Here is a 14,354-nt window from a genome sequence, read left to right as displayed (position 1 = left end):
GTTGGTTCTGATCGGTATCTTTCGCAGATTGGCGATTGAGGCTGAGGTTGGCTGCCGCCTTGGACGGCTATAGGTGGGGCAATTTAGTCAACGCGGATATTCCCATATGGATGAATTGCATGGCATCCACTGGAGACCATTTGTACATATATGTATGTCGTGGTTATATTTGGGGTCCAATGGACACGGCAGAAGCCATATTTTAAGAATATAGGGGCTGTGATGGAACGTCTAGGTCTCATCGGTAGTCACATATGAACCTTTACTTGAAAGTTATGCAGTCGCTGCATTCAGGATGCCAGGACACACCTTCCAGCAACCCAATCACAGTATCAGACTCCTACGTCGATACTCCCAAAAAGCTTTGAGATAACAGATGATATCTTCGAGAGAAGGGTCCTATGCGAATTTTGCAATGAGTATCCATATCTGCCGCCAGGATATGAACGTACTGCGCCCACCAGTATAAAGAAGCCCTTGGGTAAGCGTACATCCAAGCCTGGCAGAAACAGCCTTCGCCGACTGGCAGAAGCTTTCTAACGGACCGGCTAATAGCTGATTGCTCGAGACCGACCGCGGCCAGGGACCCACTCTGAAACAGAATAAAAGGCCTTCGCGTCCGACTTCATCTTTTCCCTTTCTCTTCTTTCCTTCCTTAGATCAAAAAGTAACCCAAAGCCGCCACGACCATCACCTCGATCTTTCTACAGTGATGTGTTGCCTTTCTCATTCCTATGAGAAGCGCTTTGCAGACCAAACTCCTGATAGGAAGTTTCTCGCGCGACGTCTAGTCAATGCGCGTGGAATGTCGAAATTTCGGGAAACATTTCCACCCAAATAAATATCTTAATTCGAGTACCGATCTCTATCGGATCGGACGTAGATCTTGTAGAGCATGCCAGCGGTTGCTACGGCAGGTACGCGCGCATAATATCCCAGGCCATGCTACCTCCAAGTTGACGCTGCGTGTACAGCATGAGCCCACCGAGATGAAGGCACGTCGTGCGTATTCGTCGCAACTGATAAGCGCGGTGTGTACTGCGCCAACAAGCTTAGCAGGCATTGGGCGATATCAAGTCATTCATATGGATGTTGATGAATTGATAAGCTACATACCTACTTGTCTTCACTGGCATGCACGTGGCTTCGCTTGCCATTTGCTTGCGGTCCCATGTTGTTGACGAGCGCCGCGGCAACGGAACGGGTATGCGCTGTCTCACGCCTGTCTCTGCAAGAGAATTCCGCCCAACTGGTGGAAATCTCGCTTCTTTACCGACCACAATCCAGACCCCAAGCAGTCGCAGTGACTGACCTAAGCATTCTCGCTGCGACTGCTTTGTGTGCTGCCAAGAAGGAATGCCCCGTAATCCCAAGCCCATTCTTCACCAGATGAAGTCATCACTGCAAGTAATCACCGCACCGAGCCGGCCGTGGCATCTCATCTGTTGTTTACTTTGCCTAGAGGTAGGAGGATGTTGGTGAGACATCTACTTGCTGTGTTCGTGATGTGGACTTCCGTCTTCGTTATAAAGATGCCAGGCCGAACTTCTTTCAACGTCTCTCTTCTGTCTTCATCAGCAGCAGCAGCAGTCCTTTGCAAAGCCCCCTAATAACCAACAGTCACTCGTTAACAGGCCTCTCGGTCTACCACGCTCATTATCAGCCTTCCTCCCACGCAGGACTATAGTATTCGCCACTACTCACTTACTGTACATCACATCACAAGAAACGTAATACACTTTCTCCATACAGCAAGATGTCTTTCATCAACGGAACTTCCACCTCGGCCTTCCTGTCGTGCACCACGCCGCCCCCCGGCGCCGGCGGCATGGCCACTGTCACGGGCACGCAGACCGTCTTCACCACCGTCTACCAGACGGTCCTGCGCGCCGCCTGCCCCACCAGCCAGTGGATGGCCACCTACACCATCTACGAGACCTGCACGGGCAACCAGGCCACCTGGACCCCGGCCCCCATGCCCCCGGGATTCGTTGTCACCACCGTCAAGTGTGACGCCTGCCAGCCCACCAACAACGTCGTCATTACTTGCCCCGGCGCCCAACCCACTCTGCCCCCGGGACAGTTGCCTACCGTCACCATCCAGGGCAACGGTGTCACGGCTGCCATCACCGCTAGCCCGGTCGCCGCTCCTGCCAAGGGTGCTGGTTCCGGCACTGGCACTGGCACTGGCACTGGCACTGGCACTGGCACTGGCGCTGGTTCCGGTTCCGGTTCCGGCTCCGGCTCTGGATCTGGCAGCGGCTCAGGTTCGGGCTCTGGCTCTGGCAGCGGCTCAGGTTCCGGTTCTGGTTCCGGCAGCGGTTCGGGCTCGGGCTCGGGCTCGGGTTCAGGATCTGGCTCCGGCTCTGGCTCCGGCTCTGGCTCCGGCTCTGGTGTTGGCAAGGGCAGCAACGCTGTTTCCAACGGAACCATTAGCAGCCCGCCTGCCGCAGTCACAGCTGGTGCCCCCTCCGTGAAGAAGATCTCGGTGGCCTTGTCGGGCCTGGCTATTGCCGCCGCACCTTTCCTCCTCCTGTAATGTCCGGGTTGTTTTGGGGGAAGAGGGTTTGAATACGCTTGAAGGCGGCGATAGGTAACGGGGTTCTCAGGGTTCATACTTTTTGGAAAACATGTTTCATGACTTATGCGCGTTTTTACTCATCGAAGCTTGTTGTTGGTTTTAATCATAGAAGAGGGCAAAATGGCATGGGAAGCAAGCTACACACTTAGGGGCTGGGAGCGAGTGCTGTAGAATACTTTTTCGGTTATTTCGTATTATTTCGAGTTGTTTGCTCTAGCATGAAATTCAAACAAACTTATTCACAATCATTCTTCCTTCGTGAGATTTGCTGTAACACTTCCGACTTTCGACTTTGTTTTTCATTGTTAAGAAGAGGGCATGCCATCAGGGATGCAACGTAATGTCAGTCTGCTTGTTTCCTCAGTCAGGGGTAGTCTTCGTAATGCCATTGTTCGCCCATTATTCATTTTTTTGGCTTGCCAAGATTTGAAGACACCAGAAACAAAGGACGGTGACTCGCTAAATCACAAGCGGCCTCATTCACGTATTGCTCGTGACGGCGAGAAATGACTATAGTGGAAATCCATTGGCATCGCGATGCATATCGAGGATACATAAGGGCCTTGCCTGCTTTCTTTATACCATCAAAACATTTTAGCAGAATATTTGCTGTATATCTTTTTCACCATTGCGTACGGATTCTTAAGATATGGGACTGAATATCAATAAAAAGGGCAACGAGTCTTCGCCCACACCCGTTATTGGTGTATCGCGCAAGGACTTCAAATTACTCCTACGCCGGGAGTCTCTGGCTGATCGTGCCAAGAGGCTAAGCCACGCACTGAGGGCGCACCAAATCGAGATCGAAGCACGATACAGAGAGGTGGCCGCGCGATACCAAGAAGTCCTTGAGCTCCGCTGGGTATTCCTGAAAGCGCAGTGCATGGAACAGGCGCGGCAGCTGTTCGGAACGCACCTCAGTCACGTGGTCTACGACACGGTATTCAGGGGCATCGAGGGGATCAGGGATAGTGTGGGCGTCAGGGCGGAGAGAGCAACACTTGTGGTATCGATCCACTGCGTAAACCGTCGAGCCGGGAGTAGCGATAGCACCACTTCACTGTCTCCAGCAGAGGAAACACAACTATCACAGCATCCGACAAAGGAGCAGCAAATGTACGAGCTCGAATTGCTTGACGGCTGCCTCGCCGCCACGTTGAAGGAAAGGCCCCAGTGGATGCCCCAGCACCTCGTATTGGAGATATTTGATTGGCAGAGTGGCGACGGCAGCAATGGGATCAACAATACGACAGCGACAGAAACATCGCGATGCGTCAGCAGAAGACGAGCGGAAGTCTGCCGGGGCACTTTCAACGCTTGCGCAGCCATGCGGAAGGAGACTCAGGCGCAGCTGACGGAGGCTGCCAAGGTCTCGGATGATACAGCGTCCATATGTAATAATGACTCCGGCATAGAGTTATGTGATGAAGTTGCTGCTGCCTGCTGAGTCCTGCTGCGGATAGTGCTGGATACTAACCTACCTGCCTTTGTCACCGGTATAGTCTAGACTTCCTAGCCGCCCGTGTGGTTGTCCTTCTACTTGGCTCCAACTCATGACGTTATAATTATACATATATATACACATTGTACCTAAATATATCCTGTTAATTAGATAATTATATAGTAAAGACCCGCCTCGTACAGAGGATGATGAACCATATTCTGAAGCATTGCTAGATGGAGCCTAGCTTCTGAGCTCCCGGTGCATATATTAAACAGCAGAGTTAGTAGAAGGCGTTATACTCCTTGGCGAAGACCAAATATAGGACACTGGTGTTCTTTGATTGGTCAATGGGCATGCTAATGCCAAACCGAGCGACAAGTGGGCGCCCAGGTCCAGGCCTGGACCAAGTATTACCTTCTACTACTTGCTACCTGCCCAGGCAGAGTCGGTCGCCTATTGGCAGGAGATAAGAGCGTCTTGCTATTTACTCTCTCAAATGCCAACACGAATGACAAGCGTGAACTCGCATGCTCGGTCTCATTAGTCAAGAGCTGCCAGTGGTGCAAGTAATTATTTATGTTGTTTTTGTGGGCGATGCATGTATGAGAGGGGAACTTGACACATGCAAGCAAAGTCGAACGATTCGTTGTTCTTCGCTTCCAATCACATGTTTGTTGGGGGTTATATGCAACTAATTGGCAAACATATGCATAGGGCGATAGTAGCAAGAGACGAAGAGCAGTAGCTCATCCGACCCCGGAAGTCTATGATCAACGATCATGGCTCCTCTTTGCAGCTCTCTCTTGTATAAGTGTTGGCCTAGATTCAGTGCCCCACAGTGGTCGTAGAAAAAGAGAGGGAATTGATGGCTCAACGTGCTTGGACTCTCCCTCCCTATCTCTCTCGTTTGGCGGGGTAAGCAGAAGTTAAGACTCCATTTCCATTGTACCTGGAATATGAAATAGGGCCCTGAGAAAGAGGGAGGGGAGGGGCAGTCAGAGTTCTGGCCAGAGCAGTCAGAGCAGTCACCAGACGTCTCACCAGGAAAGCAAGACCAAACAAAGCAAAGCATTGAGCCTCTTTTCCCTGTTCCATTGCCCTTGCAAACACACGAGCAGAGGGTCTCTGCTCAATATAATTGCACATCCCGCTCTGCCTGTCCGACGCGTGTCGCCTCTTTGGATCGCCTGCCTCAACCGCTAACCTACCTGCATTTCCTCACTATCGGCTAAAATTCTCAGCCCTCCATTTTTTGGCATTGTCCCTAATCCACCGACCTCCATCCTCGAACGTATTGGGCAACATTCCTACGTCATAATCTTAATAATTGTAATACGTCCCTCCAAAGTTGTTGTGATCCATCCGGCCGATCGCACACCTTTGTTCTACGTTCACCAAGGTCCCCGGCGATCCCCCTCCCCTCCCCCTACACCTACCTACTTCAAAGTCCTCCCCCTCAGTCGCGTGTGATGCCGGTGCCGTCTAAACAAAGAAAGGTTGCCATAGTGGGCAGCCGTTCTGTCGGTAAGTCTCTCCAAAATTGCTACCTTCCACCATGCGCGCGGTATACTAGCTATAGAGTTCTATAACCTCGGCGACGCGCGGGGCCCACACAGCAAATGTCGCGTTTCTGACCGTGTCATCTCCCTACCATTTAGGCAAATCCTCGCTTGCAGTCCAATTTGTCGATGGCCACTTCGTCGAGTCCTACTACCCGACCATCGAAAACACCTTCTCGAAGCTGATTCGGCTTAAGGGACAGGATTACGCTACCGAGATTGTCGACACAGCTGGACAGGTATGAACGAGCCTGGCTCACAAGCTATTCATGCCTCTGCAGAAGGAATCGGGCCAGCTAACGTGGGGCGTCTCGACACCATAGGATGAGTACAGCATTTTGAACTCGAAGCACTTCATCGGCATCCATGGCTACATGCTGGTCTACGCCGTCTCCTCCAAGGCGTCTTTCGAAATGGTGACCGTCATCCGCGACAAGATCCTCAACCACCTGGGTACCGACTGGGTACCCATTGTCATTGTCGGCAACAAGAGCGATCTTCGTCCCGAGCAGCGCCAGGTCAGCACCGAGGACGGTCAAAAATTGGCGGAGAAGTACAACTGCGCATTCACCGAGGCCAGCGCCCGTTACAACGAGTGCGTCGCTAAGGCGTTCGAGATCCTCATCGCCCAGATCGAGAAGGGACAGAACCCCAACGAGCCCCCGGATGGCGGCAAATGTCAGATCATGTAGAGTCGGGTTGCGGGCAGAGCTGGGCTCAGCTGTTACGATGATTCACGACAAGAGCACGATAGGTACCTACCTAGTTGCCAGAGAGACCGGCTGGCATTTGAGATTTCACCGGATACTGGATCCCGGAGTCATGAGAGGGTCTGTGGCATAGACGTGAACTGGTTTCCCCTGGAGTTGGGCCACGATGTACGGATTCATGCTTTTTCCAGCCCGGATGTAGGGGTTTTTATTTGGTAAATAGTCGTTTGGAGTAGTTTATTTTGCGGAGGACTTCACGTGTCTATTTTGAAAGGCCTCGAACTCCGGCCAGCTGAATGGATGTCTACTCTCGAGATTCTTGTCTGGCCTGTATATAGGGTTTCAATCAATATCCAGAGGACTCTACGAGCAGAATCCAAAGAAGACTGAAAATTGAACATACCCCTATACTATTTGATCGCGTCCCTGGGATAGCGCTAGAAACCCAACACGGTACGCGTTGTTGAGTGCAAGCCATTGATCACCAAGCTGGCGGTCAATCCCATACATAAATGCTCCAAGCACCCATGCCCTCACCAAATAATCAAGTAGCAGTAAGCTGGATGTTGTGAGTCTACGCCGGTGGCCGAGTCATCGGCTATGATAAGCGTGTCGAGTCAACCAGTGGGTTGCCCATAGTTGCCCGACTTCTGCTGGACACAGGGACACAGGAAAGATGGCAGATGGAAAAAGCCCAAAGTTGCCCCACCACCCGACGCTGATATGCTGCCCCTCACCAAAAATTCAACCCCACCTTCCTTGTTGATACCGACGACTTGCAGTCTACCGAGAACGTACCACGTTTTTGAGTCATCCTGAAATTTCGTTGTCGCGCGCTCTCTATTCAGCCTTGTTGCTGTTTGTCTTTTCCTCTTGAAGTCTCTCCCTTTTACTCTTCACCCACCGTCCGTCAACATGCTCGACGTTACCGATTTCATCAAGGAGAGGGGCGGCGACCCCGAGAAGATTCGGGAGTCGCAGCGCCGGCGATATGCCCCCGTCGAGGTCGTTGACGAGGTGATTGCCATGTGGGAGGACCACCGTAAGACAAACTACGCTGCCTCGCAAGTCAACACCAAGATCAACGAGACCCAAAAGGCCATTGGCGCCAAGAAGAAGGTTTGTCGCATCCACGGGGTCTAATCAGGAGGCTGATCACTAACACTGCATCGTTGCAGGCCAAGGAAGACGCCTCCGAGGAGCTCGCCAAGAAGGCCGAATTAGAGAAGGAGAAGAAGGCTCTCCTCGAGTCCGCCGCCGAGAAGGATGTCGCCCTGAGGAAAAAGGTGGGCTCGATCGGCAACTACGTCCACGAGTCTGTACCCATCCACGACAACGAGGACAACAACGACGTCCTCCGAACTTGGGCGCCCGAAGGTGTCACCGTCGAGAAGAAGGATGTTCTGTCGCACCACGAGGTGCTGACGCGCCTGGATGGATACGACCCCGAGCGTGGCGTGAAGGTGGTGGGACACCGTGGATACTTCCTGAAGCAATGGGGCGTCTTCCTGAACCAGGCCCTCATCAACTATGGCCTCGAGTTCCTCATGAACAAGGGCTACACACCTCTGCAGACGCCCCAGTTCATGCTGAAGGACTACATGGCCAAGACGGCCCAGCTAGAGCAGTTCGACGAGGAGCTGTACAAGGTTATAGACGGCGAGGCCCAAAACGACAAATACCTGATCGCCACTTCGGAACAGCCCATCTCTGCCTTCCACGCCGATGAGTGGCTGCAGGCCAAGGAGCTGCCTATCAAGTATGCCGGTTTCTCCACTTGCTACCGCAGAGAGGCTGGTTCTCACGGAAGAGATGCCTGGGGCATTTTCCGTGTCCATCAGTTCGAGAAGGTCGAGCAGTTTGTCATCACCGACCCCGAGAAGTCGTGGGATATGTTCGATCAGATGTTCAACACCTCGGAAGAGTTCTACAAGTCCCTTGGCCTTCCTTACCAAGTCGTTGCCATCGTCTCAGGTGCGCTGAACAACGCCGCCGCCAAGAAGTACGATCTCGAGGCCTGGTTCCCCTTCCAGGGCGAGTACAAGGAGCTCGTCTCGTGCTCCAACTGCACCGACTACCAGTCCCGCGCCCTCGAAATGCGCTTCGGTACCAAGACCCAGACCGAGACCAAGAAGAAGTACGTGCACTGCCTCAACTCGACTCTGACGGCCACAGAGCGTGCTCTCTGCTGTATCCTCGAGAACTACCAGACCCCCGAGGGTCTTGTCGTGCCCGAGGTTCTCCGCAAGTACATCCCCACCAACCCCGAGTTCATTCCCTTCACCAAGGAGTTGCCCAAGGATACGACCTCGGCGAAGGCCAAGGGCAAGGCGGATAAGGGTGCGAAGCCTAAGGTGACCCCTGCCCCCGCCGGTGCGTCAACCTCGGGCCCCGTTGCGGAGGCCACCGAAAAACTGGCCAAGACGGCCGTGTAAGTGGAGATGAAATGGAGGCAGGTAAAAGGGGCGATGATGATTCCACAAAGACTACAATGAGTCGGACGAGCTTTCTATACATGAAATAAATATGATGACGATCAAGCCTATTACTCGGAAAGATGATGTCATTTGAAGGCAATGGGGCTTCCATTATTTACCGCCAGCTATTCCATCACCGGTCATAGCATTGATAACTGTGCTGTCGCTATCCATCTTTCATGTTTCCCATCAATAAAAAGAAAGCATGATTGCATAAACAGGGGGAACTCGTGCTTTCGCCAATAACTTGCTTTGCCTGTTAAGCTGGTTGGGTCTTTGTTACAGGCTCCTTTGTGTGCAAGGAAAATACAGGCCATACGCAATAATCCGGGGGATCAATTCAAGCAATTGTCCAAGCCACCCCTGCTTGGGTGCCTTCCTTGGCCCCTTTGCAATATGTACGGAGTAGTTTAGGGGTCCAGACCCGACTTTTGCGATCATCAGCCACTAACAACGCAAGCAGCTGAAGACGGCAATGCAAATGAGCCCCCGTCATTCCAGAGTAGCACGTTCAAGGTTAGCCGAAGGTGGTTTGCAGCCTCACACTCTCTATGCTCTGTCCCTCATATTGAAACCTACTCAGCCGGTTTGCTACAAGAATGCGTCACCTGAAGAAGAAACTTGCATACAGTGACACCCGCACCACGCTTTCCACGCTACACTACACGCTACTCTATACTACCTGACCTGCCAACCGTGACAACCGCATCTTTAAAAAAACAACCCGAAACTTTGGACCCTGATTCCCGGCCCTTCGGGTTTCTCGGATTTTACCTTCTTGACCTTATTTAACCTTCCCAAGGCCTAACGCAAGCCACCCCTAACCTCCCTAATAGGCATTTCGGCGCATCGGATGAACATCAGAGGTGCTTGCCTTGAGAGTGGAGGGAAAAGAGGATCATCTATTGCCTGACCCCCCCTCCGTTATTATTGTCGCCGTGCCTATTGAACAGTAACCTTCCCCACGCCTGATTTCCACGCCCTGCACTTGTACGGCGAGAAGGAGAAGGGAGGGGCGCGCCTCTCTGTAACCTCCTCCAGGCTGGTTGGGCAGGAGCGCTCATCTCATCGTCGGGACCACCCATCTTTAAGTTTTATTAGAGTCTGCCCCGGCAGCGACAACGCGCCGGTCCTGCATCTCATTCCACTCTCTTGGGTCTTTTTCCTCTTCTTGTTCCTCCTCCATCCCGGACAGGAGAGGCTTGGCGGCATGGCAGACACGTTAAAATGCCCGTTCCTATGCGGGTATCACACTCCCGATGAATACGACATATACCTGGTCAGTCCACTAGCTCGTGAGAGAATCAACCGCAAATTACTCTACATAAGCATCCTCGGGCCTGCCTTACTGACACCACACATATATAGCACTTGGAGACACAACACTCAGAAGGAACATCCCCGTTTACCGTGGATAATGGCCACGACCATCAAGCTATTGAGCACGACGGTGTCGATGGTGCGGCGTCGTCGCCCGTAGAGCACAGCGTGGAGGAAGAGCAGTTTGCCGAATGCCCGATCGAGGGCTGCGGCGAGGTCATCACCTTGGCCGAGTACGATGACCACATCGAGTTGCACAACCTCGAGGAGGCCGCCGGGGACAGCAGTCGGAGCGCCAGCCGGTCTCCGTATCAGCACTCCGGGAACCGAGAGGGATACAAGTCTCCGTATCTGGACCAGGAGACCACCATCCCAGCGCCCACGAGCGCAACGCGACGCCACCACGGAGACGGCAGCAGCAGGCAGCGCAGCAGCTCTACCCAACAGTGGAAGCAGATCCTGCATATGCCCTCCGCCGCCACCGGCCATAAGAGGCGGAGTACGGAGCTCGAGCCGGCGGAAGAGAGACCGCGGAAACGTCTGGGGGTAAGTGGACACCCAATTAAGTGACAATACCTCGATGAGGTAGTCCTAGAGTCGGAAGCTGACAAAAGCCGCCTGCAGAAAGCCGAGCTCGGGAAATACGCCCATGAAGACAAGATGCCCGACTGGCTGGTGGCTTTGTTGAAGAAAGAAGGCCAGGTCGTCGAGACAGGTTCGTCTTTGTTACGCTCCGTGCAGTCCCGTGGCGGCTGCTAACCAATAGTCGCAGGGGTGATTGGCGTTCTTGAACAGCTGCTCGAGCAAAACCCAACTACGAAATATGCCTATCTTTGCCACCCTTGCGTCCAGCATGTCTCTAAGTTGAAGAAGGAAGGCGGGTTCTGCGGCTACCGAAACATCCAGATGATGTCTTCCTACATCATTGGTGCCAAACCCCAGGGTGCGGAGCACTTCCGAGGCAGATTACCTAGCATCTTCAAGATCCAAGACTGGATAGAGCATGCGTGGGATCTCGGCATCAATGCCCAAGGACGCATCGAGACGGGTGGTGTGAAGGGCACGCGCAAGTATATCGGGACGCCAGAGGTATGTGCTTGTTACCTTGGTTCACCCGAAATCATCACTGACATAAACGTTCAAGGCTCAAGCCATGTTCCTCAGTCTGGATCTGGCGTAAGTATATATCCTAGGGAACTTGGACGGGCATGTTGCAGACCGACTAACATTGAATATACAGTGTCGAAGCACAGGGGTTCAAAGATCAGCAACCTATTGTGGCGGAACGGAAATTGCTTGATCATGTGCAGGCTTATTTCGAGTCGCAAGATTTCGACCCGGCCCGAAAAGTCCGAACGACATCGCTCCCGCCCATCTATTTCCAGCATCGTGGTAAGCCGGCACGCTTTGTCTCCTATGCGCATCGTCTACGGAGCCAGAATAGCACTTACTGACACTAGATGGCAAAAGGCCACTCCTTGACGATAGTCGGGCTGGAGAAGCGTTCCAACGGCTCAGTAGAGCTTCTCGTCTTCGACCCCATGTTCCGCGATCCCCAGAGCATCACAAAGCTGGTTGGGCGCGCATTAAGTCACAAGACGTCGCCGGACAAATCATTATCGCTCTACCGACGTGGAAACAAGTATCTTAAGAAGTACCATGAATTCGAGCTCTTGCAGTAAGCTTTCCCACTATATTCTACTTTGGGTCAATTTATGGCCCCTTGACTATCTATAGGGCGATTACTGATTCCTTTTCCCAGGCTGATTCCCCGTCGGCCAGCACGCACACGGTCTGTTGGCGATTAGGTGTTGGCGTAGAATGGGTGCGTGACGACTTAACGAAATTCGCATAACATAGATGGCGCAGGTTATTGACTGTATATGTCTTGCCCCGCCTGGGCGCAACATGTCTTTTGGGAAGGTGGCATTCGGGGGGAGGGATGGATCTGGATCTGGATCTGGATTTGGATCTGGATCTATGGGATGGGTTATTGCCATTGCAGCATAGCGTGATTGACCTCGTATATTTCTGTCTCATTCCAAGCCTTCTTCCTCGATGACATTTCTGCCAGCGTTTGTGCGTGTAACGCCAGCTTCATGCCAAAGCCGGTTTGCAGCGGTAGCTTGCCTTGGCTACTATAGATAGGTAAATAGATAGATAGACTTGCGCCACACCTAGGATCAAGATAGTAAGTGTACGCGCAAGCAAGTTCCAAGAAGTAGCCACAACAAAATTTGAAGCTAGGCCTGCGGAGCCGGAACTTTCCAATAGGCAAGCCGATCTCAAGGGTATTGATTGATGCGCAGGCAGTTACAAGCTGCTAACAAGAGACGGTGAATATCGGAATGCAAAACACCCAACGTCCAACACAATAACCACACATACATACATACATACATACATACATACCTACCTACCTACCTCTTCTCCAATCCCCAATTTCACCTTCACACCATCGCCATGGCTGCTTCTTCCCCCGAGGTCAACTTCATCACCGGCAACGCCAACAAGCTGCGCGAGGTCAAGGCCATCCTGGAGCCGGCCGGCATCGTCGTCCGCTCCCAGGCCGTCGACCTGCCGGAGCTGCAGGGCGAGATCGAGGACGTGACGCTCGAGAAGTGCCGCGTCGCCGCCCGCGAGGTCGGAGGCCCCGTGCTGGTCGAGGATACCTGTCTCTGCTTCAACGCCCTGGGCGGTCTGCCGGGCGTCTACATGTTAGTGGCCAACTCTACTCACTTTCTTCAGTCACGTGCACACCTGAATATTGATATATTGATATATATTGATACTAAAAAATGGTAGAAAATGGTTCATGAAGAGCATCGGCCACGAAGGCCTGAACAACCTCCTCGCGGCTTACGAGGACAAGACGGCCGAGGCCGTCTGCACCTTCGCCTTCTCCAAGGGGCCCGACCACGAGCCCATCCTGTTCCAGGGTCGGACTCCGGGCAGGATCGTCCCGGCGCGGGGGCCGGGCCACTTCGGCTGGGATCCTATCTTTGAGTACGAGGGCGAGACGTAAGTTTTTTCTTCTTCTTGCTTTCTTCTTTCTTCTGGAGGAAGGACTCCTGTCGCTACTCTCCCCGTCTTCTTCTTTTCTTTCTTTCTAATATCCCACACAGCTACGCCGAGATGGACCCTGCGGCCAAGAACAAGATCTCGCATCGCTTCCGGGCGCTCGACAAGGTGCGAACCTGGGTCGAGGAGGGCATGGAGGAGAAGAAACCAGAGTAAAGATGATAGAATATCACGAATCAAAAAGTAAAATGAAAAGACACGAAAGAGATTCATGACCAGATTCTTCATCATCATCTTCCTCTCTCAAATCACAAGTAGAAAAAAAGCCGTCTGACCGCCGTCAAAAGTGTGCCCGCGGATCAGATCACCATCGTAAACGCCGTAAACCTCATGCAAGTAAAGTCCCAATCTCTACCTCTAAGAGAAAGCCGCCACCCCTTGACGACCAAGTCAAGCATCCGCGCCTTCTCCGGCGTTGTCCTTTCTCCACTGCGTGAGCCACTGCTCGATTCTGTCCACGTTGCTGTCCATCTCGTCGGACGTGTTGCTCTGGAGCTCCACGACCATCTCCTCGTCGTACGAGTCGCGCGCCTCCTGGAGCAGGACCTGCATGATCTCCGAGTCCAAGTTCTCCTGCAGCTTGGCCTCCGGGTATTTTCTGGAAAGAAAAGGAGGATGTTAGAGGGAAAAGTCCTGTACATGGGAAGAAATCCCGAAACTTACCGCGCTGACAACCGATCGTACAGGGTACTGGAGTCCACCCGCAGCACCACGACGAGATCGATCCAGCTCTCGGGGAATAGGTCGCACGCGTGCCAGTCTATGATGCAGCCGCCGGCCTTTGCCTCGTCCTCCATGGCGTCCAGGAGCTGCATTTCGGTTGGTTAGTCATCGATCGCTATCGTCTTTTCCCTTCTTCTTCTTCTCCTTCTCCTTCTTACCTTGTCCTCGTCGACGATCCAGCACCCAAACTCGTCGTCCCACCCCTCGTGGCACTCCTTGTCCTTGACGATGTGGTTGACCGAGACGTGGCGCAGCCCCGTGCGCTCGGCCAACATCTCGCAATGCGTCGTCTTGCCGACGCCGGGCGTGCCCGTGACGATGATGTTGGGCTGGGTGCGAGCCATCCTGTGTTTGATCCTCCCTTATTCCGTCCCTTTATCCAAACGACACTTGCCCCACTGGTTGCTCTCAACACCACGAATTTTCAGGTGGGCAAGGTATGTCTCAGAAGTGCTGAAA

General features: G+C 53.0%; 7 protein-coding genes across 7 annotated transcripts; 6 read left to right on the top strand and 1 right to left on the bottom strand.

The window, feature by feature from the left end:
* Nucleotides 1–1,756: 1,756 nt before the first annotated feature.
* On the top strand, nt 1,757–2,539 carry PG998_006998 (uncharacterized protein; the record flags this gene model as incomplete). Its single annotated transcript, XM_066873814.1, has 1 exon — nt 1,757–2,539. One exon carries the CDS (start codon nt 1,757–1,759, stop codon nt 2,537–2,539), a length of 783 nt encoding a protein of 260 aa, XP_066729759.1.
* A 691-nt stretch (nt 2,540–3,230) lies between these two features.
* On the top strand, nt 3,231–4,028 carry PG998_006997 (uncharacterized protein; the record flags this gene model as incomplete). The annotated part of the gene is made up of 1 exon (XM_066873813.1): nt 3,231–4,028. One exon carries the CDS (start codon nt 3,231–3,233, stop codon nt 4,026–4,028), a length of 798 nt encoding a protein of 265 aa, XP_066729758.1.
* Nucleotides 4,029–5,494: 1,466 nt separating this feature from the next.
* PG998_006996 (GTP-binding protein) lies at nt 5,495–6,276 on the top strand (the record flags this gene model as incomplete). Its single annotated transcript, XM_066873812.1, has 3 exons — nt 5,495–5,549; nt 5,684–5,823; nt 5,908–6,276. The coding sequence occupies 3 exons, from the start codon at nt 5,495–5,497 to the stop codon at nt 6,274–6,276; spliced, it is 564 nt and encodes a 187-aa protein (XP_066729757.1).
* A 933-nt stretch (nt 6,277–7,209) lies between these two features.
* On the top strand, nt 7,210–8,729 carry PG998_006995 (uncharacterized protein; the record flags this gene model as incomplete). The annotated part of the gene is made up of 2 exons (XM_066873811.1): nt 7,210–7,413; nt 7,473–8,729. 2 exons carry the CDS (start codon nt 7,210–7,212, stop codon nt 8,727–8,729), a joined length of 1,461 nt encoding a protein of 486 aa, XP_066729756.1.
* A 1,252-nt stretch (nt 8,730–9,981) lies between these two features.
* On the top strand, nt 9,982–11,773 carry PG998_006994 (peptidase family C78-domain-containing protein; the record flags this gene model as incomplete). The annotated part of the gene is made up of 7 exons (XM_066873810.1): nt 9,982–10,050; nt 10,140–10,637; nt 10,716–10,806; nt 10,864–11,180; nt 11,236–11,267; nt 11,332–11,483; nt 11,562–11,773. 7 exons carry the CDS (start codon nt 9,982–9,984, stop codon nt 11,771–11,773), a joined length of 1,371 nt encoding a protein of 456 aa, XP_066729755.1.
* A 781-nt stretch (nt 11,774–12,554) lies between these two features.
* Nucleotides 12,555–13,328, top strand: PG998_006993 (uncharacterized protein; the record flags this gene model as incomplete). The annotated part of the gene is made up of 3 exons (XM_066873809.1): nt 12,555–12,808; nt 12,897–13,112; nt 13,217–13,328. The coding sequence occupies 3 exons, from the start codon at nt 12,555–12,557 to the stop codon at nt 13,326–13,328; spliced, it is 582 nt and encodes a 193-aa protein (XP_066729754.1).
* Nucleotides 13,329–13,562: 234 nt separating this feature from the next.
* Nucleotides 13,563–14,239, bottom strand: PG998_006992 (P-loop containing nucleoside triphosphate hydrolase; the record flags this gene model as incomplete). The annotated part of the gene is made up of 3 exons (XM_066873808.1): nt 13,563–13,770; nt 13,836–13,981; nt 14,054–14,239. 3 exons carry the CDS (start codon nt 14,237–14,239, stop codon nt 13,563–13,565), a joined length of 540 nt encoding a protein of 179 aa, XP_066729753.1.
* Between the last annotated feature and the right edge of the window lie 115 nt (nt 14,240–14,354).

This window comes from Apiospora kogelbergensis, assembly GCF_038363985.1.
Source record: "Apiospora kogelbergensis strain CBS 113332 chromosome Unknown utg000005l_segment0_segment0, whole genome shotgun sequence".
In the NCBI taxonomy this organism is placed as follows: Eukaryota; Fungi; Ascomycota; class Sordariomycetes; order Amphisphaeriales; family Apiosporaceae; genus Apiospora; species Apiospora kogelbergensis.
This window is presented reverse-complemented; position numbering and strand designations above follow the sequence as displayed.